Genomic DNA, 27,849 nt, shown 5'->3' with positions numbered 1-27,849 from the left:
TTCGGAAAATAAAGCCTTTTCCGAAAGAGCCCTTATTCCTCTTAAAATCAGGAATAAGGGATCTCCATCGGTGGAAGGAGGAAAGTTAAGAACGATTTATTTTCTCACTCATGTAAGAAGTTATGACTTAGGATGCGCACCGAAAATGGACCTGTTGTACACCAGGCTGCCCTTTTACAGAGCCAATTCCCAGACCGTAGTCCTGGCTCTGAGATCTCAGATTTAGGCATCTGTAAGCCAGGCTCGTCCTTCAGAGAAAAGCTTGAGCACATGAACCCCAAACATTCCAACACCAGAAGGCAAACAAACAGAACCACAAATTAGTTGGCAATACTGGAAACAGCAACAAAATAATCCAAAAGAAAAACAACATTTCAAGAAGTTTTTTTTATTATCAGAATCTTTTTTGACCATTTTTGTCACGTGGCTTGCCGAAAAAAAGAAAAAGAAATTCTTTCTTTGGAGACAGAACCAGAAGAGCAGCGTGTTTATCTCGTGGATGATTCATGGGATCAGTGTTGAGAGGCTAAATGCTTCAGAAGCTAACATTCTAGAGAGATGATTGTTTTTAATATAAAACAGCATATGTTTAAAACAACAGGGTCTTTTTTTCCTTTCCTGCTGTGCCCAGTAAACATAAGGAAGGCAACACAGTTTATGTGTTAATAGAATTAAGTTACTTGGTGCCATCACAGTCTTTATTAGAAAGTGGAAGAAATTGCACAGATAGGTGACATAAAAGGGAGAAATAATCGTGAATAAACATGGATTCTGGGATGTATTTATTTGTTTCGTCTCAGGAAGAAGGCGTCCCCGTTTCACTTCTGCAGAGTAAAAGATTTTAGAGGAGCGAATACCAGTCAGTCAGGAAGAATTAACTTGGCAAAAAACAGCCAGCGTTTTCTAAGCTTTCACTCTCAGCCTCCAAGAGAAATCTGTCTTTGAACATAGAATCACGGGTGGACTACTTGAAACCTTTCAGTCCCAAAGCTCTAAGGCAGCCCTTCCTTTTGCCTGTTATCCATTCGTGGGGAAGGTAGAAAGGTTGGTCCAAAGAGTTGTATTGGAAGCCCCGTTTCTAGGCCAATGCCAGTGCACACCAAGAGTCCTGACGGAGGGGAACACTTAGTCCTGACTGTTGAGTCATGGCAGCAGAAGTGAAGGCATAATCCTCAGGTTCAAATTTGAACTCGGAATGGCCACTGGCCAGTGTCTCATTCGACTGGCTTTGAGCCTAGGAAGATTAGGAAAAGGAGAAATTATTACAAAGCCACAGATGTATTTCAATGTATATTGAAATCAGCAGTTTCAAAATGAGAAAACGGAGTTACTATACTTATGTTTATTTACATTTGTGTGATGCGCTAACGGATTGCCAAAGAAATCTAAGGCCATTGAAATGTAATGGGAATGTGGTGCCTATCTTCCTTAGGTGCTATTGAAAACCCCAGAAATTTAGTGAACAATGTTCCAATTTGGAATTAAGGGGATATAATTTAATAGTGTTCATATGACAAATTATGAATGTGATCAGTGAGTTCCAGCCAGAACTGTAGGCTCAAAAGAATCCTATGACTAGAGAGGAGGATTGCTTGATTCAAAGATAAAGGCTCCTTAACAGAGTTCTCTGGAAGAACCCTGTGCTATACCTATCTCTGTTGCTTGGCTGAATGTGTCAAGTTTGGAGATCTCTGGGCACAGGTATGTTCTTTATAACCGTAACACCAATCAAATGCATCAAAGTCAACCAAGAACCTCTACTATACACTACAGAGGACACCAAGCCTCGCAGTTGGGATCTCAGCTGGAACTTCCCTTAAATCCTGGCATGTTCAGATTCAGGAGGTTTGGTTAGATCCAATATACAAATTAGGGATGTAAAATCCCATTTAACCTGTTAAACATTATGTTTGACTGATTAACCAGTTAACCAGGATCCCACAGGCAGGGGCTGCTTGGGGTGGCCGGGCCACCGGTTAACTGGTAAAGGTGATGTTTACCAGTTAACCAGTTAAATCCCTAATACACTGACTGGGCAGAACTGATTGATCTCATCTGTGAAGCTGTGCCAGATGGTTTCAACAAAAATACCGGACACACTTGACATTACATCACAATCTACATTACACCTTATTTAGAAAATACCGGACATTTATATTTTCTCAATTTGTTTCCCGAACAGAAAGCTCAAATACTGGACTGTCCGGTTCAAAACTGGACACCTGGCAACCCTAGCTGTGCTGCCCTGAAGCTTAGAGGGAACACTGGCGGCAATCCTTTATATCTGTGCCTAATAGTTTCCAGAGCAAAAGGTGTTTTTAGGGGTAGAAGACAGGTTGAGAGGTGGATGGAAGAGTTGAATTATTAAACTGGCTTGTTATAGCAACAGACAATGGAACTACTTAGCCCTGTGCCTAGTCAAAAAATCAATCGGAACAAATACAAGCAGCTTTCTTTTCGCAAGCTTTACCTGGGAGACTGACACTATGGTTTGTCCTGGGTACTGTGATGTCACATTGGGCTCAGTTTTTAAAGTGACGGTGCTGTCTGAGTTTGTAATGGAAGAAGGAGAGTTAGTGGCTGAATTTGTAGACCCTGAAAGATAATTTTTACAAGTTGATAAAGTAACATACACATAAGTCAGTTCTCAAAGAAACAGTCAATAATATTTAAATAGCTCCCTGGACTTTTAAGGGGAGAATCTCATGGCATTATTATAGCATGAGAGTACTTTAGTGTGGTTGTTTATTTTTCAGCTAAAACACAGAAAAAGCAAAACTGAATGGTACATCACATGCTAGAGTGGGGTGGGCAATAAAATGGCAGTAGTGGGCCAGCACCACTATATTTACCTGTATCTCCACAGGTACAGGTGATTGCTGCACCTGTTGACTGTGGATTTCCATTCCCTGCCAATGGAAGTTGCAGGAAATGGCATACACACTGCTTCCTGCATCTCCCATTGGCTGGGAACTGTGATCTGCCATCAACAGGACCTGCAATTGCCTGCCCCTGTACAGGGGCAGGTAAATATAGTGGCACCAGCCCATCAGGGGCTAATCCTGGCAAAGCGGAGCCAGCCCATAGGCTGGTATTTGTTCACCCGTGCACTAGAGGTACTTGGGAGGGAGGAAGGCACGTGACAGACATGTACATTATTCTTCCTGGGTGGTCATTCCTGTCAGAGCCTGGAGAAGATTCCACTCATTTGCTCCCCACCGTAACACCCCTCAAGATACAGGCCCATATATCATGGCTTCCATGCAACAGACTGAACTGGGCAGGAATTCTTTCAGGATCCATCAGTGCTGCTTTTAATCCAGATGAAGGTCGCAGCAGAGTGTGGCTAGAGGGACTCCCCTCACTGGCCCAGCAGACTACGTGAGGCATTCCCAGCCCCTGCCTTTCCCTTTTACACCAGTTGCACCCTTGCTGCTTAGCGTGGCCTGAAGTTGCTGTTTAGGAACCACCTTTGCATCATGTAGGAGGAGTACAGCAGTGAAGTGAAACTGACAAGCTCTTTCTCAACAGCTTCTGGGGGGATTTTTTTTTAAATTCTCTCTCAACCTTTCCTAGCTCCCTCTGCCCCAGCAACTCTTGACAATACCCAGGGTCCTACTGCACCCACCACTAGATACTCCATCCATCCCACAGCAATGGAGGGCATCTGCATGTTCCCTCTACAATGCCCAGCAGTGAAATAGCTAGCAACAACGCCATTTAAATCACCAATGCAGTTAAAGACACCCCAATGAGAAGAATGGTTCTGTTGTTCAAGGCTCAGGAAAACAATGGTGCATTAGCTCGCACATGGAGGATTTTGTTTCCACTCATAAAGACTAAACAACACTTTTTTTTCTTATAGGAAAGGTCAGATTCTGCAGCAGGAATTAATTTTTAGCCAACTTCATAGCTGCAGAATCACTGAAAACAGAATCACTAGGTTCTGATTATGATCTAAGCCACAGGGAGGAATAAAATTAAAAAAGAACCATACCTGTGGAGGTTTTGCCTTTGGTAATGTTTTTAGGCTTCCGTTTCCTTGTCTGGATGCTTTCCTTTTTCATTGCCAGAGGTCGTGGCACCTTGACACCCACAAAGTTTGGAATCATTAATATTGTATTGTACTTAGCTCTCCCACATGTGTTGCATTTATATTTACATACCATGACTTGTGCAAAGGCCTTGTCCTTCACTATGTGCTATTTTTCTCCACAACAGGCCTTGGCGGGAAGATGTATAAGGCTGAACGGTTGAGGCTTTCACACAAATTTTGTTTTTTTTCCCATTATTTCCTATTTTCCCTTTCCTGATTTATTAGTGACCTTTGCAATGGTGTCTTGTTAAATTACACCAGTGTTGGGGCACTAGATGGCTCAGAAGGAATGGTCATAGGATAAGGAGGCTTTAACCTCTAAAGGGCACTGGCTCAGCTTAGCCCAAATGGAAGCATAAAATCTGCTTTGTGGCCTATGGACAATGCATTAGTGGTTCCTGTCCTGAATTGATAAACATCATCAAACCACCACCACCACCTGGTGCTAACTGCCCTCCTTCCTAGAAATCAAGAACTGAATGGCAATGGCGACTGAACCAGCCTGCCTCCTTCTAAAAATGCCCTTGCAGCTCTGGGCAGAGGCATAGTCTTGCTCTGGGAAAGTTTGTCCTGCTGCTACCTTGGAGGTTCCTCTTCTATGGAACCAGCGGGTTCCAGGCTAGTAATCTTACATCTTTCTGATCCACTAAATTCATATTGAAATGTTAGCAGACACAGAACCACACTGGTGTCCCTGAGATAATGGGAAAGCAAGAAGCATTATCGTCCTTAAAAATGAATCGATTTTAAGGCCAGAAGGGTCTGTTATATCCATCTCCTCTGACCTCCTGCATCATGCAGGCTAGAGAACCTCACCCAGCAATTTCTGCCTGCAACCCATAACTGCTGTTTGGTCTACAGCAGAATGTTCAGACAGACAGCAAACCTTGAACTAAAGTCTTCAAGTGATGGAGATTCCATCCCATGCTTAGATAAATTGTTCCAATAGTTAATTATCACCACTGTTAAACATGTGCACATTATTTCTAGTCTGAATTTATCTAGCTTCAGTGTGTAACCACTGAATTTCATTATGCCTTTTTCTGCTAGATTAAAGAGACATCTATTTTCAGAAATGTCTTTTATGGATATCCTTGCAGAGCACGATAAAATCATCTTTTAACTTTTGCTTTGATAAATCAAACAGATTGGGTTTCTTAAGTCTCTCCCTGTAAGACATGCTTTTCAGATCTTACATCATTCCTTTCACTCTTCTCTAAATTCTTTCCAATACCTGGACTAGATAAAGCTGTCCCTTCCAATAGGAAGTGAAGGCAGGGTATTTTAAATCTGGTGGAAAATGATTCAAGACAAAAATGGTTTCCTATAGAGGAGAAATTAGCGCCTTACCCCATGGAGTTTCATGTATAATCCACAGGCATTGCAGACGGGTTCTCCCTCTGCATTCCGTCTCCAGAGGGTAGTATTGGTTGTGTGACAGTTAGTGCAACAAAGCCCAGCACGTCTTGATGAAGACTAGAAAAAACCCACACATGTGAAAAAAAAATCAAGAGTTTGCATGAAGGGGGAACGGAAAAATCTCAAATTACACTGATTTACTGGACAATGAAAAATGTTGACTAAATGCACAAGATAACACAATTCCCATAAAAGAAATAGCTGTCTAGTGAGCTCACTCTGCTTTGCAAACGACTTGATAAACCTGGCAAACATCCTTTTAATCCCATCCACTGATGTTAAACAAATATGTTCCAAGAAATCATATTTCATAACGTGGTGCAACAGTTCCCAAATGATCCACTCAGAGGGAGGTGGTTCTTATAAGAATTATTATCCAAGTTTTCAAAGCAGCAATTTTGCAAACTCCCTTGAAAAATGCTGTTGCTTTAAAGGAACCGGTAAAGATAATGGGGACAGGACTGATCTCTGGTATAACTCATCAGTGGCGTTTTAGCATTGGAGCATCATAAAAAGAATGATCCTTTGCATTTCACATCTCTCATCTAAAGATCCCAAAACACTTGCCAAACAATTAATTCCAGTGTTTGTGGGTGGCTCGACTGGAGGTCTTGTCCTAAAGCGAACGTTTCTTTAGCTGGACACAGAAACACTTGGTAGAAGCAGCAGACCTATCTCTGTCAACTGTGTTCTCAGCCAGTAGAAAAGACAGAGTTCTCAACACAGGGTTTTAGCTTGTTGGATTATGGGCGTTTCATTTTAATGTCTCTTAGCGGTAGGCATTCGAACTATTCTAACAGGAAACTTCACTAAATGTAAAAGATATCGGTGCCACATTAAGGTGTCTGAGTGATGTACTTCAACCTGGAGACAAAAACGTCAGTTCAACACAGAGATAGATGTTGGGTGATACAAGTAACAAAGAAATCCACGTCTGCTTTGTTTTTCCATTATTGCTTCATATCACTACCAAGCAGTGTGATAAATTGGGTGAAGGGAGAAGGAATACAAAATAAAACATTTTACAAAGTTGGTTGTTAAGTAGAGATTAGATTTGCATTTCAGGAGACAGGTAGGGCAAAGTGACAGAACCCTCTTTGATTCATTAGTTGCTAAGTGATGCAGCTTCGGCAACTTGTTACAGATAATTATATTACTTGACAGATTATTGATTTTCCAAAAAATAACCTGCCAAAATCTAAACCTGAGATGCAAGTGGATTACTTTTGCACAGAAAAAAATTATTATGATTATATTCCAAATATTTTCCTACCCATTTCCTGTGCAGAAGGGATGGGATCATGGTTATACCTGGCATAATTAGCCTGGGCAAAATCTTGCCCTCAGATATGCCTCCTTAACTCTTATTGGACCTATTTGCCTATCTCACATCTTGTGCGGAGCTGAACATTCTCAGCTAACTCTGTCAGGCCATGTCTACACTACGAAACTATTTCAAAATAATTAAATTCGACTTAATAACTCCCGATTTAACAAATTCGAACTAGTGTGTCCATATTACGGGGAAGCCTCAAAATTAGTCCAGGGCAGGCTCTGTTAATGTGGACACACTACCTCGATTTAAGAGCCCCAGGAAGCACTGCGGAGTAATTAGTTTGAATTATTTTGGGGAGAATTTATTTCGAAATAGCAGTACCGGAGTGTCCACACTACTGCTATTTCAAAATAACTATTTTGGAATTAGTGTTACTGCTAATGAAAAGCAGAAGTACAGATTCTGAAATAAGGGGCCTGTTATTTTGAAATACCAGGCTTAGTAGTGTGGATGCTCTGCTTATTAATTCAACCTAAGGGGATAATTTCAAAAGAAAGTCCTAGTGTAGACCAGGGCTCAGGTAGGAAGGAGATCAGCACCTTGCAGAACAGGTGCAGCCAGGTTGCAAACAATCCAGACTTTCCTGTCATCAGCAGTGCCAGGGAAGCAGCATGTACAGCAACAAATGGGACCCTCACACTAGTTGGGACCCTATCTGGTATTAAGAGAAGAGTTTTCAAATGCTTGGTTTTGGTCTGCCCCTGCTGAAAACAGGGGGACATCTACCATGGCTGAGTGCAGAGTAAGGCCAGTGCTGAAAGCTTTGGAAACTCCCACTCCTAAGTGTTACCAGAATCCGTACTAAAAGAGGGAATGGACCCACAGCCTGGGATGGGCAAGTAGTTTTCATGACATGGGATCAGACTTGGTAAAATTGGGCACTAAATTCTACTGCTAGGCATGGCCCCAAAGTGGTCTTCCATTCTAGGTACTTCTATGGCCTATTGATTCTATGGCCTTTTCTATGGCTTATTTAGGAGCCTCAAATCACTAGAGGTGTGTCTACACAGCATCCTAAACTGGAAATAAGATACGCAATTTGCGCTATGTAAATTGTGTGTCTTATTTCAATTGAATTTCGAAATAGTGTATTTCAAAAATTGGCGCATCTAATTTCCAAATAACACACTATTTCGAGACATCCCTTAACTGTCCTGGAATGAAGGTTACAGGGATGCGGAAACAGTGCCTCTGCTATTTCAAGACCTATCTCAAAATAGTGGGTACATTCGAAAGTTGCATTCAAAAGTGGGTGCATCCCGAAATAGCCCTGCTGTGTAGACAAACTCTAACTGATCTTATTTTCTCCCCAACACTGCAAGATAGGAAATTGCTATTTCCATGAAATAAATGGAGAATGGGGCATACAGTAGATTAAATGACTTCTCCAAAGTCAGAGAAAAAGGGTTTGCTTACGTGGCACTTTAGTCCACACCAGATGGGAGTAAATTTTAGTCTGTGCAAGGGCATTGCACATTAAATGGCCCACATAGATCCTGCTGGTGCACACTAAAATCTTCTAGGTACAGGTTAATGTGGTTCCATTCTAAACTGTACTAAATTAGTGCACAGGGTCTACTTGGGCCATTTAGCATGTGACACTCTAGCCCAGACTAACATTTGTGCCCTCTCACATGGACTACAACACCATGTAGACAAGTCTGAAGTCAGCAGCTGAGCTGGGAATAGAAACCACATCTCCTCAGTTCCAGTTCAGTGCCTAAAATCCTTCCCACTCTGTAATCTTTGCATTATCAGTCACCATGAGGCCGGCTGCAGCAGCTGGAGCCCCCGCATGCAGGGCCGCCAATGTACTGACATCATTGGTGGGCGCCCCGGGCACCCCTTTGATGTCATCATCGGGCGCCCCGGGCGGCGGCGCCCTAGGCGGCGGCCAAGTCCGCTTATAGCCATGGGCCACCCCTGTCAGTCACAGAAGTGCCACAGTGACTAAGAGGTAACTGACAGCATTTCAGAACCAGCTACCAGATATTTTTAATAAACTTCTGTTTCAAAGTAAGTTTACAGACCATGGGGCAATCTCCTTCTCCTAGGGCAGCGGTTCCCAAATGCCGGTCCATGGATCAGTGCAGGGCCACGAACCACTGGCTGCCGGGCCATGGCAGCTGCTGGAGCTGAAGCAAGCTGTTTGCAGCAGCTTTGGGGGCTGGGGCTGAGGTACACCCCAGATCCCTGAGCCGTCACACAGCAACCGGCTTCAGGTCCGGCAGCCGTCATGTGGCAGCTACTTATTACAGCTGAAGCTGGCTGTTTGGGGTGGCCTCTTAGTAAACCAATACTGTTTTATTTGCATATTTACATATTCATTATAAACAGGGCTCGACAAATAATGCAATCTACTCACCCATGGCGAGTACATTGCTACCCAGAAGAGCCAGGTTCGGGCAATCTGCGTATGAGCAGATTGCCAGACAGCGCAGCTGGCGAGTGGGGCTCGCCGCAGTTTGGCGAGCCCTGATTATAAATATGCAAATAAAATGCTACCGGTACACCAAAAGTTTGTGAATGGGTTTCCCGCAGGGTTGCCAGATACTTTCACAAAAAATACCAAACATGGTGGGAAATTGGTTGAGCTAAAAAAAAAAAAACAAAAAAAAACAAAAAACGGGGGGCGGGGGACTGAAGTTGTTGAGAAAAAAAAACACTGCACAAAATGCAGTAGGGGAAGAATATCCAGTATTTTTTTTACCGGACAGAGGCTGCAAATACCGGACACTGGCAACCCTAGTTTCCCAGTCCTCAGTATAAAAAAGGTTGGGAACCACTGTCCCAGGGAAGTCACCGGGAGTATGATCAGGCCCAGGGTTACCAAAATACTGGGTCTAAACACTTTAAACATTCTCTGGAGTTGCCCATTGTGACTTGTGACAACTTTCCACTGCAGCAAGAAAGACAGAGTCAAGGCTACTTTTGCTCGCTGAAGGACAAAGGTACAATATGCTATTGCTAATTTCCCCGCAGTTTACTTAAAAGAGAGAGCATTCTTGGGACTACCCCGCCCCCAACTCAAGTCCGCTGTTATAGCATTCTGACCTTGTCTAGGAAGTTGTTGACTTCAACATTGTACTCCAGTGTTTATTTATATAAATGTAGCGTACACTTAAACAAAAAGCCCTTCATGGGCTGCACTTGACAGCCAACTGCTGCTGATAAGCTCTTGGAATCATTCGCCTGAGCATATTTAATAAAATGTACGCTAAAGTTAGCTACATGAAGGTCTGACAGAGCTACTGGCTGAAGAAACTCAGAATTAGCAGAGGAGGGTCCCTCTGTGGAGCTGCATGTTTACAGAAAACTACAAAGGCACCGGAGACTCGGTTTCATTTTTGAACATGGAAATGAAATCAGAGGAGTTTAATAGCAAATGCCTTTGAACCCCCCAAAAAGCTAATTAAAACGCAGCAAAACGCATTGCCACTTTAGACAGGCATGACTCTTGGGGCATGGGCTCATTAGACAGTTTGCAAATGATGGGCAAACGGTAGGTCTTCTGGGTCAACTGACCCTTTGTGAACCCTCTGAAATCATCCTGACCCAGACAGAAGGCACAGAGTGTTGCAAAACACACAAGTTTGAAATCCACAGATGAAAAACACCATATAAGAACTCAGGTTTATGAATTTAATTATTTTTCCCATCCTACCTCTGAAAGAGCCTAAAACTCAAGGGGTGGGAAATCACACGAACTGAAACCAATGGGACAGTTAATCAAAACACATCATATATTTTTGCACAGATCTAGATACCCATCAGTTCACATGGTATTTAAGCTGAACTCCGAGTCAAGGTCCTCAATGGATGATACAAGTGTCATTACCTATGCAAAAAGACTTAAGTAAGGCTGTAGCGTCCCCTTTTCTGAAACCCCTTTGTCAAATGAACCTACTTCCTTAGTTCAGAATGTGATTGATGTTACTGATTTTTATGAAAACATTATTCTTGTTATAAAATCATGTTAGTAATTTTCATTTTTTTTCTGTTCTTTGCTTTTTTGCTAATTGCACAGTAACTTACACGGAACAACATCCCTGCAGATGTTCATACTCTATGGAAATTCTCTCATAAAGTGCTGCAGTAAATGCAGTATTTTTCTGTGCCACATCTGCAGTGGAAAGTTCTATATCTGCCTTTAAAAAACTGTAACCTTAGTCACTTGGACAACTGTTGATTCTCAGAAAGGGCCCAATCTTTCAATTAGTAGATGTTTGCACCTAATAAGAACCAAGAGTAGAGCAAGTGGATAACTGATTTTTTGGTCTGACAGCCAAACCAAAAGAATCTGAAAAATATTTTTTTCCAAATTTTTCCCCATTTTTCCATTTTATTTTGTTTTAGCCTTTTTGAAAAATAAATAAAAATAGCTACCTTTCTAAACCAAATGTCATAATGTGTTATTTTGAAAATGTCAAAACCATCCAGTGTGACTTTCTTGGAAAAAATGATCTTTTTCTTTTTTGGGGGCAAAACTGTTCACCAAATTGGACTTGGGTTTGCAAATAGGCTTGCCTGATGCTTTCAACAAAAACATGGCAAACTTGGGTTGAGAAAAAAAAAGAAAAAAAAAGTCGCTGCACCTTCAAATGGCTCTGCGTGCTCCTTACTCCCTTGCCAGGTGGGGCAGGGGAAAACTGTCCGGTATTTTCTGGTTTTTTTTACCGGATGGGGGATCCAAATACTGAACTGTCCAGGCGAAAACCAGACACCTGGCAACCCTATTTGCAAATAGTTTGGGTCAATATAAAACTGCATGGCTGTGTCTACACTGGCACCTTCTTCGGAAGAGGCATGCTAATTTCGAACTTTGGAATAGGGAAATCCGCGGGGGATTTAAATATCCCCCGCGGGATTTAAATAAACATGGCCGCCGCTTTTTTTCTGGCTTGGGGAAAAGCTGGAAAAGAGCGTCCAGACTGCCGCAATCCTCCGGAATAAAGCCCTTTTCCGGAGGATCTCTTATTCCTACTTGAAGTAGGAATAAGAGATCCTCCGGAATAGGGCTTTATTCCGGAGGATCGCGCCAGTCTGGATGCTCTTTTCCGAAATTAGCTTCCTGGTGGGGCAGTGGTCCACACACCTCTTTGCCAGAGATGAGTGTCCATTACAGACTGCAGTTGGCCCCTGAGGCAAAGGGCATACAGGGAAGACCCTGGAGTACCTGGGGAGGAAATAACACCACCCCACCCCAGAAGGGGACTTGAAATAGGAATAAGAGATCCTCCGGAATAGGGCTTTATTCTGGAGGATCGCGCCAGTCTGGACGCTCTTTTCCGGCTTTTCCCCAAGCCGGAAAAAAAGCGGCAGCCATGTTTATTTAAATCCCGCGGGGGATATTTAAATCCCCCGCACATTTCCCTATTCCAAAGTTCGAAATTAGCATGCCTCTTCCGAAGAAGGGGCCAGTGTAGACGTAGCCCATTAGTGTAGCCTGCATCCAGCCCTTCTGCTGTGGGGTCTGATAGGTGTTAGGTGCACTCAGAGCATGTTGCAGGATTGTGTGCTGCTGGAGAGACAGACACTCAATCCTGAATCCTTGTTTCAGCGATTCCAGGGCTTTGACTTGGCCCTGGCTCTGAGCTGCTTGTTAGCTGTGGGACAGCATCGCTTATGCATTAGCTCAACTTTAAACAAATGAGCAGTCCCATTAAAAGCAATGGGACTGCTCACGTATGCACAGTTCCATGTACTTTCCAGATCAGGGCCTTATTTATTTTGTAAACTGCTTTAAGATACCGAGACTATAAAAGGTTCTTTATAAAATAAAATTCCATTCCAGCCCCCCAGTCAGATTGCTTTGGATGGAAATCGACACAGGGCACTTGCCCTGCACTGGCCCTTTAAGGGCAAACTCCAGCCCTGAGCAAGGGCTCAGAGTAAAGCCCCAGCTGAGGCAGGTCTCGCTAATTAGGGCCCAGCTGGGGCCTATATAATGAAGGACTCCTGGGCTACATCTACACTGGCATGAATTTCTGGAAATGCTTAAAACAGAACAGTTTTCCGTTATAAGTATTTCCGGAAAAAGAGCGTCTACATTGGCAGGATGCTTTTCCGGAAAAGCCCTTTTTCCGGAAAAGCGTCTGGGGCCAATGTAGATGCGTTTTTCCGGAAAAAAGCCCCGATCGTCATTTTTGCGATCGGGGCTTTTTTGTGGAAAAGACTACTGTGCTGTCTACACTGGCCCTTTTCCGGAACAGTTTTCTGGAAAAAGGACTTTTGCCGGAGCGGGAGCAGCATAGTTTTTCCGGAAAAGCAGCTGATTTCTTACAGTAGATCATCAGTGCTTTTCCGGAAATTCAAGGGGCCAGTGTAGACAGCGCACAGCTTATTCCGGAAAAGCAGCTGCTTTTCCGGAATAAGTGGCCCAGTGTAGACACAGCTCTGGAGAGAGTGGGAGAACTGGCTGTGGCTCTGGACTGAGAGCAGGGACCTGACTGCTGGGGAAGCAGGAGGCTTCCTGGTGGGGCAGTGGTCCACACACCTCTTTGCCAGAGATGAGTGTCCATTACAGACTGCAGTTGGCCCCTGAGGCAAAGGGCATACAGGGAAGACCCTGGAGTATATGGGGAGGAAATAACACCGCCCCACCCCAGAAGCGGACGCAGAGAGACCGGAGTGGGCACTGCTGGATGGCAGTGCCCTGAAGAGAACACTGTGGACAAGAGGAATACGGGGAGACACCAGCTACAGGGAGGCACCCAGAGAGGTAGGCGAGCTAATTCCCAGGACTGCCAGCTGGAGGTGTCAGGGTGGTGAATCAGCCCCATGACAGAAATCAATAGGGTTTCATTCTGTTTGTGTCATAGATAAAAAATGGTATGTTACAAAACCCCGTCTATGTTTCCGTATTGTATATGGGCAAGTAACCGTTTTATTCTTATTTCCCATATCTTCTTACACATGACTGCACTGCTGTGCACAGAACGGCCAAGTATTGTTCTTGCTGTACTGTGAGGAGTTATATTGAAATCTCGAGTACAAAACACACCTTTTATTTTCATGCAACTTTGCATAGTAAAAGCAGCATATCCAGCTGGCAAAATAATAAATAGTGGAAGTCTGTGTAGGCTGGTTACAGAATAAAGCTCATAACATCCAGACAAATTAAAAACATGACTTTCCTACAAAATATATATTTCTATGCAGGGTACAGGAGTGTAATTCAATGTTTCATCACCTGAATGAGACTTTACTATGTCATTGAATTCACACAGCACCCTTTTACTATCAACCAAGCTAGTAATGATAGTATTTAGGAACACTGCACAGGAAAAATCTGTGCAGAAAACATTTTTTTTTTAAGTTTAGAACTTATCTCAGCAGGTGGTTTGTTGCATAGGGATGACAATACTCGGACTCTTAAGCCTGGGTTTACTCTTAAAAATTAGCTCAACCAAGCTTTGTTGCGCAGGGCTATGAAAAATATGGTGTCCTGCCATGTAACCTAGTTAGGTTGACCTAATTCTCTGTGTAGACAGCTAGTTTGACGGAATCATTCTTTAGTTGACCTAGTTACTTCCTCTTGGTGAGTGCATGGACAGGAAAAATGGGGGAAGCGACCACGCTACAGCAGCAGGGCTACAGAGCCATAACGGTGCTACTGAAGCAGCTTAGAACTGGAGCACAGCTCATCCCCAGTTTCACTCCTTTTTGCCCTTTCATTTCTGCTTTCTTCCTACATCTTTCCCCTGACTTCAGTGAAGATCATGGGAGTTCTGCTATTGATTGAGTGGCATGTGGGCCCTGTATTCTTTTTCTGTGTTTTCAAATGATCTTGTTTATGGAGCTTAGAGACTGGCTTGTTCCAGGCTGGCTGCCATTTCTAAAATCCCTTTGGAAGCTGGATTTTGTAACTGCGGCAGGATGTGAGGGTGTGGACCAGTCCCTTTGTTTTAATCACCAGTAGAACTGTGTTTTTTTCTTATCTGAGGAATAAAGAAAAGTACAAGACTGTTTGAACACCCGTAGAAAAACCTCAGTGAGAGTCTGAAAAGCTTTGACATGAAGGGCTAGGTTTTCCAGTGGAAAGGGTCAATCAGCTCTCACTGTGACATTCATGGCTTGATTTCCAAAAAGGTGCTGTCAGCTGCACTGAATTATCCTGCAAATCTGGCCCCTTCCAGTGCCTAAAAGGGAGATGAGCTCTTTTGAAAATCTGTCCCAGGGGCAATGTTCCCTCTAATTTTTTTACATCCATGTGCAGAATAAATTTTGTTATATGCACCAAGACATGTGGATGTGCACAACCAAAAGAAACATGTTGCTGGCTGTGGGTTCTTGGCTAATCATTCAGGCAGACCCTGAATCACTCCAGGATGCCCACCCAAACGAGTAGCTTACAGGAAACACTGCTCCAGGGGCCAAAAGTGCTGTCCAGGGGACTCCCGCTGAAGTGAATGGGAATTGTACATGTGGGTTGCTTTGGAGTGAGCCCAGATCCTGCCATAGACATTCTGGCTCACAGGCCTTCAGCCTGGGACCATGCCTGCCTACATGGAGCTGCTTACAGGAGCTGGTCCCAAGGTTTTCTCTTTCCAATTCACAGCACTGAATGGTGTGTGAACAGTCGTTTGTAAATGATGGAAAGCAGTCACTGCGCATGAACAGCCCTCTGGGGAGTGCCCTGTGGCTCATTTAAAATGTGAATATAGCAGACCCGACCATTTATTTCTTGACAAATGATGTCAGTCTGTAGTCGCCTCCCGGCTGAGCCAAGATTCCCGTTGACTTCACCTGCAGTTATGCAGCAGGAGAAAGTTGCTGACATGAGCATCTCATGTTTTCACCTGACTAAAACTTCCACGAGAGGCACAAGGTTCACGTCACTAGGGGCTCAATCCCGCAGCACTCAACTCTAAGACCTTTGCTGTTGACTTCCATGGATGCCAAGACAGGCCCTTTATGTGTAAAATCCCACCCCACCAGGGCCTGCTGCCACGGCCAGAAAATCCTTCTCATGGCCATGAACCCTGCCCTAATATCGGGTCTGGATTCTAAATAGGAGAGGCTCTGTGTGGGTGTGTCTGGCATCTCCCTCACTTCTGCCTCCCAAAGACTCATTATCAGACAAGGACACACTGCTCTCCTATCTGTGGCACACTTTGCGCATGGCCCGAGACCTCCAAGGTTTGAGATTTGGGGTGGGGCAGAAAAGGGGTTGCACATGCATGCAGGGGCTTGTCTAAAGGCTAGGTTAGTTCCATTTGCCAGTCCTAGCTGTTAACTGTAGTGAGTCAGCAACCGCTATCCAGTGGTAGGCAGGCAGCTGGTACCAGGAAATACTAACAATGAATAAATCCTAGTATTTCAACAAAAAGCCTTCGTAGCACATTCCAACTGGTCCTGTGGCAAAGCCTGTGGATATATGCATATGCAAACGCAACACTCCCCTCAGCATGGAACAACCACCAGAAATACCAGCCTAACAACCGTTAGGGGTTGAGGACTCTGGTCAGTGAGTACTCAGAGCAAATGGCTGTTACAGATCTCTGCTTTGAGCTCAGAACATGTAGTAAGTGGGACTGTGCTCTGAAATCATCCCTAACAATCACTTTTCCTCTTAGAGCAGGTTGGAAAGCTGAATTTCCAATCCATGGGAAATTCTGGGGGTTTTGCTTTTGGGAGCATCTCAAATCAGACCAAAAAGTCTAACTCTCTGAAGATTCACCTCGCAAAATATTCTGGGATACTCCCGTTTCTTCCTGATTGAACCCTTCAGTTCTGATAAGAAAGATCAAAACTTTTTTCGGTCTGAGCATTTCAACTCTGTAATAGTAGATCATTGCAAAATGAAACGTTTTGATAATTCCCTCATGGAGCAATTTAACAAAGTAAAAATCCACTCTAATGGCTTGTTTTAGACCGTGTTGACTCAATGGTTTTCAATAGAAAATTGTTCCATTGGAAAATGTTGGTCCAGCTATTGCATAAAGGTGGGTGTGCAGTGATCAAACCTAGTAACCATGGAGCCTAGGAAACAGCCACAGCTTCTTTAAGCAACTTGGAACACAGTATAGGTTGAACCTCTGTAATCTGGGATTCTGGATGATAATCCAGCAGGACTACAGGTGTTTCTGGAACAGAGAGTCCCTGGTGGCTAGGAGCAGGGGCTGGCTGGGAGTCCAGGGGCAAAGGGCCAGTGACTGGGAGCCTGGCCAGGGCAGGGGGACTGGGAGCCTTGTTGGGGCCTGCAACTGGGACTGGGGCAACAAGCGGAAGGGAACCTGGGGGCACCTGGACTGATGGCTGGGAGGGGAGCATTGAACTCCCCTGGTCCAGCAAACTCCCTGGGTCAGGACTGGTCAGGTCCCAAGGGTAGGATGCCAGATGGTTTAACCAAAAATACCAAACACCCTACCCCCCTCCAAAAAAAACAAAAACAAAAAAAAAAAAACCACCGGGGGAAAAACTCTGTTGAGGAAAAAAAAAAAAAAGGGGGGGGGGGGGAGACCAAAGTTGTTGAGGAAAAAAAAAAAAAAGGACTCAGAGTGGTTAAGCAAAAGCGTGGCCCCTTTAAGAAACGCTTGTGAGGCTTTTTGGCCCTAGCAGGGTGCTGGCAGCCATCCGTCACCTTGCCTCCCTACGCTGGGCCAGACAGCTCCCCTGCAGAACCCGGTAAGCACCTGGGATATTCGCCTCCTGGCAGGGAAAAAAAATCAGAAAATACCTGGCAACCCTACACAAGGATGCCAGAACAAGCAGGTCCAACTTGTACACAAGTGGGAAGGTAGAGGGGTACATCTTCCCTAACGCCAAGCACCCTTAATAAAAGTGCAACTTATATGTCTCCATTTTATCGGCTATATGTGTTGAAAGAAGTCTGGGAAACATGTAGTGTCACACTTTAAAATCAATTATAATGCTAGCATCACCGAGACCAGAATCTGTTGCTGCTTATGTTTGTCAAAACCAGGGGAGCTGTTCTAGATTTTCATCAGTGTGACTGAGATCAGAATGTTCCTGTATACAGACACTATTTACGTGACAGATGGTCAGAAGTTTTCTGACAAAATGTTTATCCATCAGGAAACGCTGATTCACTGAAAGCAAAACATTCCATGGAAACGTGGATTTCAAAGAAAATTTTGTTTTAAAATAATGGGATGGAGCATTCTGCTAACATCAAATTGATCCATTTTGAGAATGCAACGTATTAATTTTCAGGTTTGAAACATTTTGTTTTGATATTATGTATAATGTAAAAAAAATGCAAAAGCAGAAGGGAAATGTTTCATTTTTATCAAAACAAACCATTTCCATTCACCTGAAACTATTTTAAAAAATGTCATTGAATGGAAAATTTCACATTTTGAGGGGCTTGTTCCACTTTGGAAGGGGAAGAATGAAATCACAGATTTTTCTGTGAAACAGAAAATACAGTTCCTGACCAACTGTGCTTCAGAAACAAGCATCTTGACTATTTCCAGTGACTGACTTTGAAGATATCAATAAATACCAGAAAGCAAAACACAGTAAGATTGATGGTAACATTACATTTTAAACATTTGTTTTTCTTAAGAAATTGGTTATAATAAGAAGTTGGAATCCATTAAAAAACTTATTAAAATTGGCATTACACTTCTAAAACAGTTTAACTTTTAATTTAAAAAAAACCTCTTCTGCCTAGATAACTTGTAAACAAAGCTTCAATGGCAATATGATAGAAAACAGACAATTTACCCTGATTGTACAAATGTAGCACAGAGATTGCATTTGTTCATAGAAATATTTGTTGGAAACCCAAGTCCATGTATAATGACCTGGGTAAGATGTATCATCATGCAAATGAAAATGGGTTTTTCAGAGGTCACTGAGCTATATGGATCTGAACCTGTAAGTTCCTGGTCAAAGCTGCCCCTTGACATCCAAAGAGTTTTACTTGTGTAAGGACTGTCATGTCCTATTCCTTTCATTACACTGTATCTATAACAGTGCCTTCAATACCAAAATACCAGCGTCTTTACCAAATCATTCATCTATAAGCCCCAATTCGGCACACATGCATTACTTTACACACATGCACAGATTATGTACACATGTTAAAATTAATCAGTGCAAGTGTCTTTACAGCTTTGGAGACTTACATGTAAAAAGTAGGGATTTTACGTTAGCATTGATAGAGACCCTCAGCGGTAGCAAAGAAATCTGTTTCCAACTAACCCTTTCTTTCACAAAGGGTGCATCTTAAACATTTCAACTGCTGTAATATTCCCTAATTTTGGTGGGAGAGAAATTAAGAGTTTGTGGGATCGAGCTCTGCGACCAATGACTGCAGAGTGAAAAGGTAAAATTTTGTACCACTAAATTCAAATAGCTGAATGTGGCTTTGCATGAAAAAGATGCACCTTCTCCTCCTTCCAGTGAGACCCAGCTTGGATGGAATTGAATATACAATACCTGCAAGATTAATATTCTAATCTGAAAAGATACAGACAGCTAATTATGAACACAGTGACCTTAGCTCATCCTTCAGCCAACCCTGACAGCCAGAGACACACCAGTGACTGTATGAAGCTGCAGCCTTATAGTAGTTATTGAACAAGGACCGTTCTGTTCCCATTTAAGTTAGTGGCAAAACTCTCATTGACTCTATTGGAAGTAAGGCTAGGTCAAGTGTGTGTTTGTTTGTTGTCCCATATTCATTCCACTCTAAAAGGTAAATTAGAAAGAGATGGTCACATACATTTTAGCAGCTAGGTAAACTGATTATCTATCTATCTAGACTGATTGATGGGTAAATTAGATGTATGAACTTCTTTTTATTAACCTGATACTAGACCTATTCCATGAGCCTGTGATTATCTAAATGGTTGGAAATTGTGAAACATACTTAATCTGAAAATACTTTTAATTGCATGTCATTAAATATTCTACAGTCCTGAGGGCACTGACACTAGGAAGAATAATTAAGATATGCTCATTATTTCAATTTATTAAAGGCCAGATGGACTTTAATGGGAGTTGGCGCTGGCCCTAAATCGGGACCTTAAGCATCTTATCCTTGAGCCCAGCCAATAGCCTTCCAAAAGGGCTATTCCACTGAATAAGAATTGCAGGATCAGCCCTTTCATTGAACACTCAAATAGCTAGGGACCAAGCTCTTTTTTGGTCAAGGTTTTCACAAGGACAGGCACGTACCACATCACTAATAACTCCCTGTTTGCATGTTTCAGCTGGCTAATTTAAACAACTCTCAGCCACATGATCTTTCAAAGTGGTTCCTGGTTTGTATAGGGATCATGGGCAGCAGGTAAATATTCTACAGCCTATTTTTTTATGGTGCTCGCTTGAAAATGGCTCTTCTCAGTTAGCACTGAGCTATGATTTCTGATCCGCTTTCTTTCAGGCCAACGTCCCCCACAAATCTCAGTGCTGTGACTGTGTAACCCTGCAGGCTCCTGGGAGCTGGTGATTTGCAGGCATGACAGAACTCAGACCTCTCTCTTGGGGAGCAAAATTGGGAAAACTGTTCTGCAAAGCCAGAAAAGCACAAGGAGCTTTGGAAAAGGGATACACATAGTGCTCTAGGCACAGAACCAGGCCATCCTTACGTGAGAGCACTATCAAAAATATCCTCAGCGTTCATACACTTTTTTAAATTGATTAGCCTGTGCGCAGCAATGCGTTTGGAGCTGTGAATTCCTGCAGATAATAATTCACAAGCTAAGTAACTAGAGGATCTTAATAGGTCCCTGCCTGTCACTTGAAGAGGTAGAAAACTTGGAGGCAGAAAACCACAGCTACTCATGTTAGCATTTGAATGTAAATACAGCCTGTGGCATTGACCCGCATTTTAAAGATCTTTATTCCCATTAATTTCTATTTTTTATTATCTGGCTAAATTGCATGGCTTTTCCTTTAGTAGATGCTTAGTTGTCTAATGCTTACCTCTAAGGGCAGTGTTATTTCGGAATAACTGACATTATTCCAAAATAACAAAGAGCGCATCTATGCTACAAGCCCTTATTTCAAAATAACGTCGAGCTAGAGGACTTCTTACTCCAACTCCTGTAACTCTCATTTTACGAAGACTAAGGGAAGTTGAAGGAAGAGTGTTCTTCCTTTGACTTCCTGCTATGTAGACAGCACCAAAAACCAAATTAAGCTATTTCGACTTCAGCTATACAATTGACATAGCTGAAGTTGTGTAGATGTACCCTAAGAGAGCAATGCATACCTGTGCATGAATGTATTTATCCCAATAAAATATGTCTAAAGTGGTCAGATTCCCAGCAGAGGGTCAGTCATACATGCTACAGATCATATTAATTTATCTTTAGCAGCCTTCCAAAAAAAATGGTTTTGCTAAGCATTACAGCAGGAAATTTCAGGAGCCTCAAAAGGCAAAACTTTGAAAAGATAACTTGATTATTGACATGAAAAGCAGATTCACTTCTTCTACATTATAACATACAATATTCTCGTAAATGGCCAGCTACACTAAAATCCTGATTAGGCTTCCTTACTCGCTTCCTTCCTTTCTTGTCAAAATATGTCCAATGATCATTAAATAACTTCCCCTAAATTTAAACACAGACTTTTTTGCTGATAGAGGGCACATAAAATATTTAGAGAAAGGCCAGTCCTAGGGTAATGTAAAGGTGGTCAGATTAAAACAAAAAAAGGACATGACATAGATTGCTTCTCTCTATAGCTTCTTGCTTTTATACAGACCCAAATACTACAGATTTTCCCCAGACTGGCAAGAACCCCTGAAATTTGTTTGAAATGCCAAGGAAACAGACAGAGGAAAGGGGAAAAGAGAACCCACTCGGGATCAATGTAAATTTCATCCTGTTTTAACAAAAACACCCAACTGGGCTCAGATCAGGCTCCTCAGATTGCGGGGAAGTGGTTATACCTTTGTATTTCAGTGTAAAATACTGTGGGATTTTTTAAATTTTTAAAGCAAGCAACTGGATTTCTCTTTGTGAAAAACACTGAGGGGAGCTCATGTCACTCTGTTCAGAAGAGATAAATCATATGCTAAGACTCATTCAAGGAGGGAAACGTTTGGTTCCTTTACCCTGTCATTTTCTGCCCTTTCCAATAACTCCTGTGTGAAGGAACACAGCCCAGTGTGGCATTAGACCTTCGGCTTGTTCCTTTTCTTACAAAAGTAGCAGATTCTACAATGCCTCCCTGGGTACAGGCTAAGGTCACCTCACCCTGTGGAACAGCTTAACCTAGGCGGGTGGGATGTGCCCGCTGGGCTTACCCCGGCAAATCAGAGCCAACAACTAAGGAGCAACAATATTGTCCCTACTCAGGATCGATCACCCCCGACCCACGGCGCAGAGGGGGCTGGGATGATGGTGCAACAATCCCTCCTTCACGATTTCCCTTCTCAGCTGCAGGATCTCGGAGTGAACCCTAGAAAAAAAAGCTCCAAGCCCCCCCCACCAGAGCCCGCCAACCAGCCCCTTCAGCCTCTTGGCTATCCCCCCACCCCAGCATGCCAGGCAAGAGGGGAAGGAGGGATCAGTGAGTGGGGGTCGCTGGCCTTACCAGCCTCTTCTGCGGCTTGATGAGCGGCCGGTTGATGCCGTTCATTTTGTGATAGAGCCCGCAGGCGTTGCACAGATAGTGCCCGGTGCCGTCCTTCCTCCACAGCGGGGTGGACATGGCCCCGCAGTTCACGCACTCTCGGCCATCCCCAGGGAACTCCTCCAGGTACTCTGAAACTGAGCCAAACACAGCTGGTTAGGCGCAGGGGCCTGGGAATGACCCTGGGGGGAATCCGCAGGGAGCCAAGCTAGGCAGAGCCTGCCCACCCATCCCAAGGAACCCAGTGGGGTTTGTCTGGAGGAAAATACAAGGCCAAGGGTCCTTCCCCAGTGCTGGGAGCACCGATCGCTCCGAGGGACTCTATGGAGAGCACCGGGCTGCCCCGCATTCAGGTGCCACTGAAATTCACCATTAACAGCCTCCCTGTTTTCCCAACCACATCGTGAGAGTCTTTGGAAGAGCAACCGGCCCTGGGACACCCAGCGCCGGATGCACCAGGGAATCTGGCTTTTGTGCAGCAAAATTTTCTTCTTCCTTCAGGCTTTGGCAACTCTCCTCTCCCCCACCCCCTGCAAAGCACGGTGCCTGTTGGGATGATTAGCCCTGAAATTGGGCCCCGGTGTAAAAGGATCCAGCCAGCTTGCGTCCCTCCATGACAAATAGTTGTAACCCAGCCACCCTGGTTCAACGTGCGCTGATGTTACACTCTCATCTCTGCCTCCCTTTCTCTCACTGCAAGCATGCGAGGAAGTGAGGTGTCTCTCACCAGAGCTTGTGCCCTAATTGCCTAATACGTGTGTTAGACTTCAAGGTCCCACCAGTCCGGACTCATTTTTTCTGCTGAAAGGGACTAACAGGGACCGCTCTGAAACCTGCCACCACAGATCCCCCGAGTTGGAAAGAAACTTCATTTGAAAAAAGGGGCACAGCCCTGTGCGGTGTGGGGCCAGGGAAAACGTACCTGGGAAGTGACACAGAGCCATGGCAAATAAGGATCAGAAATAAGGAATGATGGGAAAAGCCCCCTACTCCCTCCCCCCAACAGGTCTCCCACTTACAGTTTTATGCCCTCCCTAGCACAGGTGAAAATCCCACACATGAAATCCTGGCCCTGTGAGAGTCAAAGGGACATTGCCCCTGAGTCCAGTGATGTCTCTTCCCTTCACCTGTGCAGGATTTGTCCCGACGGCGCTGGGGGCCCTCTCTGCAATAAAGATTCCCAGGGCCCTGCCTAGAGGAACTCTGCGGAAGCCAAGAGGGCAGTAGACAATCGGTTTATCCCCCCTTCGCCCCCTGCAGCGCACACACTTCACAGCTCCCTCACTTTCCATGTCCTGGAGAAGTGTCAGACCCCATCCTGTCCCCCCGGCACTGTCCGCTGCAAAACTCCCCAGCACTCCAGCCATGATGGGGTGAGGAGACAACTGGCAAGGGAGAAAGCAAGCTAAGGTCTTTCCCACACGGCCTTAGTGCGGGGGCCTGGGCTTTTAAGCAGGACTCGGCTCCCTGGCAAGCAGAGGGGCTATTCTGCTGCAGACTCAACCTCTTTCCAAGGGCACGATCCAAAGCTCGGAGAGGCCAAGATCCTTTTCCCATTGGGCTTCACCATGTGGACCAAGCTTTCTCCATTGCACAGCACCTGAGGGGAGCTGCCAGTAGGGACATGGTACATGCTCCCCAAGCCTCAGTGTCTCCAGGACCTGGGCCAGGCAGCGAAAGATGCCCCGTCCCGCTCCTCTGTTTTCTTTTTTACTTAACCTTCTCATGGAGCATTGCAGGATTTTTTTTTAATAATAAATATCCCCGGGCAGGGGCGATAACGAAGAAGGATTTGCTTTCGTTTCCCTGCGGGCTGCCCCCAACTGCTTCTTATGTGGCTAGAAGCCGGAGCGCAGTGGGCCGGGTGCAGCCCAGCTCGGTTGTAAAAATAAATGATCGCTATGATGTTATTGTAAGATGATAAAAGGAGGAGGCCGGAGGGGTGGGGGGGAGGGGGAATTGGAAGACTTTCCTGATTTCAATCAACTGGTGTTGGTTGCTGACTGGTGGCGACAAGCAGGCTGGGGAAGGCCTGGTGGAATGTCTAAGGCTGATGTACAACTTCGGGGGATGCTGGCCTCTAGGTATCAATCACCCCTAAAGCTCTGGGCTGACAAATGACAGACTCGGGGGGGTGGGGAGAGGCAGCTTTCTTGAGTCGATATTGCAGCTCGCTGGAGGAACTTGGGGTGGTATGTGGAGATAGACACACACACGTTGTAAGATAGATCCACAATTGTACCCCATACATATCCTAAGTAATGTGTGCACATACAGCCTATGCATATGTGGCTATACAACATATATGTAAAACGCTGAATACAAAATAATCATGCAACGTGCGCGCACACATTTATAGCCACATAGGTGCTCAATTGTTTCACACCAAACACACACATACTCAAGAATGACATAGGTTTTAAATACACCCACATTTTACACATGTGTATACTTTCTGCATCCAAGTCCCAAATATTATATATTCATGAAGCCCTTAACTGGACATTTCAGCTTGAGATCTGCTCCCCTCTTCCAGAAATCAGAAGGGAAAGTGAAAGGTTTTGTTTCTTCTGACTAGCTTTGTGTATCTCTCCCAGCTATACATTTTTGCCTCAATTTTTTTACAAGAGGGCGATACAGAACAACCTCCATTATTTCAGTCTTAGTATAGACTGATTTACAGCCTTGGGTTTTTTTTTTTTTAAACAAAACAAAAAACAAACAACAAACCCCTCTCTTCTCCCTCCCCTGCCCCTAATCTGGAAGAAACTTTTCTTCGTGGTTTGAAACACTGTCTGTTTTCTTTCCAAATAAAAATGCACTCCAGGTTTAACCTTCTTTGAACTTGTAAAAGAAACGATCCTAAAAAAAGAAAAATTGGGACGTTTTGTTGTGGTATTCAGGCTCTTTACATTCACTTGCATTTTCTCGCAGCAAAAATAAAAAACTAGGAACACTGCATTTTGGCAGGCCAATAAAATACAAAACGCATGGCATAGGGAATGATCCGGCAAGGAATCCGCATCTCTCAACAGAAAGGGGATCATTTGTAAACTGGGGTGGAATTAATGTTTGCCTTGGGAGTATTAAAGAGTTACCGGGGATCACAGTTACATAGTGAAAAAGAAAAAAAATAAGATTGTACATGACTTTCCAAGGCTAATAAAAGCAATTTGCAGCAATCATAAGGAAGCAGCTGTTCAAAGTGCAATAGAAGAAAGTAGGCTCCGCACTTTGGGAAAAGTCTGTAAGAAACGCGGAGTGGGGGCATTTGTTCCCAGTTTACTTTGTTCTCACTACAGAGATAAGATAATTCGATTCACTCCAGAGAAGACGATAAGAAGGATGAGATTCTGAAGTGGATTTTAAAGTACTTTTCAAAACATAATCTTAGGAGAAGAATAGCAAAAGACCCAGGAGTTATAAACCAGAGCTGGTCCTATTTATTTAGCAGACGGGGAAAGGTCGGGGGAGGAGGGGTGAAAGCTGGAAAGTTTGCTAGGAACTTGATTTAAAAGGGCTCTCCGTGTGGATAAAAACGAATTGAAGTGGGTTTTATTGTTCAACGCCTGACTAGATTTCACTGTCTCTCCAGAGGCAGCAGATTGATGCAATTGGGGAATTGTTTGGGTGAAGGCGAATTAGGAGACCAAGAGTCTGTTCAAATATAAACTAATTTACCACAATAAATTACTTAAAAGGCAAGGAGCTATAAATCTGCCCTCCTAATTTAAACACAAGGGCAAGTATTGAGGCAAATGCACAAAGTCGATATTGTGGAAAGGAGAGATCATTTTGTGGTACAAGGGCGAGGCGTTTAGACAAGCCTCCATTTTTTCGGTCCTCCAGGGAAACTACTCCTTTTGAAATGTGTGCTTTACACACACACACGGCAACATCCCAGCACATCCCTAGGCCCTCCCCAGACAGGGTTAAAGATACGGGACTCTTTCCAGAGAATCATCTTTTCCTTAAGGTTCACTCCGATTCTCCTGCTCCCTTACGCCCATTCCCTGACTCCTGGAATAGCCCCATTCATTCCGGAGTCAGGCGCTACTCACCCCAGGAACTCGGCGCAGCCACACCAACCCACCAGGCTCCTAGCAGCTGTTCTCTGCTGTCCGCGGAAGCTTCCATGGGGCACAAGCGAGGCCTCCCACTCGAGCTCGCTTGGGGTTTCCCCACGTGGGGTTCCCCCCCAGGAAACGGTGGGGGGGAAGCCAGTGTGGGTCCAAACCCTCCCTCCTCCCCCTTGCTCCCAGTTCTCTGGCGGGGCCCTGCACATCAAAGCGCTGCAGCTACCCCCATGCCTCCGGGACTGAGCGCTCCCGGGAGCTGGGCAGGGGCCCCGAGCCTGGCTGGGCTCCGCGGACAGTCCCCCCCCCCGCCCCAGGGCCGGTCACCTACCGAAGGTGGATCTGCGGCCGGGCAAGGCCTGCCGGGTTTGCAGACTGTGCAGCACGCTGCTCTCGAAGTGTCCCGCGCTCCAGGACGGAGGCATCTCCGGGCTCACGTAGGCCGGGTAGTGGCCGGGGTAGGATCCGCTGACCGAGCGCACCAGGGCGTTGCCGTACTGCTCTCGGCCCCCGCTGCCCAGCAGCAGCGGGCTCTGGTAGGCTCCCTCCCGGCCCGCGCCGCCGCCGCCGCCGCCGCCGCCCGGCGGGCTGTGCGAGTAGGCGAAGCCCGACGGCGGGTGCGGGCTGCCCGCGTTGAAGGCCGATGCCTCGCCGCCGCTTTGCGCCCAGCCCGGGGGGCTGCCCAAGGCGTGGGTCTGGTGGGCCGGCTCGCAGCCTTGCAGGTAAGGCAGCGTCTGGAGCATGGAGGGCACCCGGGGGGTGGGCACGTACACCGGGGAGCTGGCCGAGGAGTGCAGGAAATTGCTGGCGTCGTGGGAATAAGCCGATTGCCCGGGGTTGGGGGCGAGGGCTAAGCTCTGATACATTTTATATCCTGCCAGGCAGCCCAGCTGGCCAGGCGCGTTCCGTGGCGTGGCGCTTCCAGGTCCCTACGCAGCGCTGGGCATATGGCGCCGGGCTGCTCTGCCACAGCTGTCTCCAGATGTGCAGGCTCAGGTCAGGAGCAGGGGCCTGAAACAGAAGAGCGGACAGATATCACCGTGTCTGTGGCCCGGCGCGTCTAGCTCTTAAACCCCCCCGCTGGCTCGCAGCAGCTTCTTGCACCTGCCCTGATCCGGACACTGGGGCAAGAGGAGGGAGGTTTACCCCCCTTCTTCAGCAAAGGAAATCGCGGCTGAAATGCGACGGAAGGAAATCGGAGGGCTACAGCACTGGGTGGGAATGAAGGAGCTGGAGTATTGCGAGATGCAGATGTTTATTTCAGTACTGATTCGGCTTTTAGTTGTTCAATTTTGCCATAACAATTCACTATACAGAGAAAACGCACTGTGTTGTGTATTCATACATTGCAGAATAGATAT

At 45.0% G+C, this 27,849-nt stretch overlaps 1 protein-coding gene across 2 annotated transcripts; it reads right to left on the bottom strand.

Annotated features, from left to right (window-relative positions):
• On the bottom strand, nt 1-27,395 carry GATA5 (GATA binding protein 5). 2 transcript variants are annotated; one of them, XM_014575088.2, is made up of 6 exons: nt 26,820-27,395; nt 22,374-22,549; nt 5,447-5,572; nt 3,998-4,085; nt 2,471-2,547; nt 1-1,234 (listed from the first exon to the last, which is right to left on the bottom strand). In XM_014575088.2, the coding sequence occupies exons 1-6, from the start codon at nt 27,352-27,354 to the stop codon at nt 1,079-1,081; spliced, it is 1,158 nt and encodes a 385-aa protein (XP_014430574.2). In that variant the 5' UTR covers nt 27,355-27,395; the 3' UTR covers nt 1-1,078. The 2 variants fall into 2 exon arrangements, with proteins under 2 accessions (XP_014430574.2, XP_006126243.2); XM_006126181.4 differs by having other exon boundaries at nt 10-1,234; nt 2,471-2,595.
• Nucleotides 27,396-27,849: the final 454 nt, after the last annotated feature.

The sequence above is a fragment of the Pelodiscus sinensis genome, chromosome 18, assembly GCF_049634645.1.
Source record: "Pelodiscus sinensis isolate JC-2024 chromosome 18, ASM4963464v1, whole genome shotgun sequence".
Taxonomy (NCBI): domain Eukaryota; kingdom Metazoa; phylum Chordata; order Testudines; family Trionychidae; genus Pelodiscus; species Pelodiscus sinensis.
Note: the sequence above shows the minus strand (reverse complement) of the source record. Positions and strands in the feature narration are given on the sequence as shown.

Bases quoted from the DNA above. Each gene is read 5' to 3' on its own strand.
- GATA5 (XM_006126181.4), bottom strand. From the start codon at position 27,354: ATGTATCAGAGCTTAGCCCTCGCCCCCAACCCCGGGCAATCGGCTTAT. The intron at 5,573-22,373 runs GTAAGGCCAGCG...GGTTTTTTCTAG, and splicing joins TCAAGCCGCAGAAGAGGCTG to TCTTCATCAAGACGTGCTGG. The intron at 4,086-5,446 runs GTAAGGCGCTAA...GTGGGTGTCAAG, and splicing joins TATACATGAAACTCCATGGG to GTGCCACGACCTCTGGCAAT.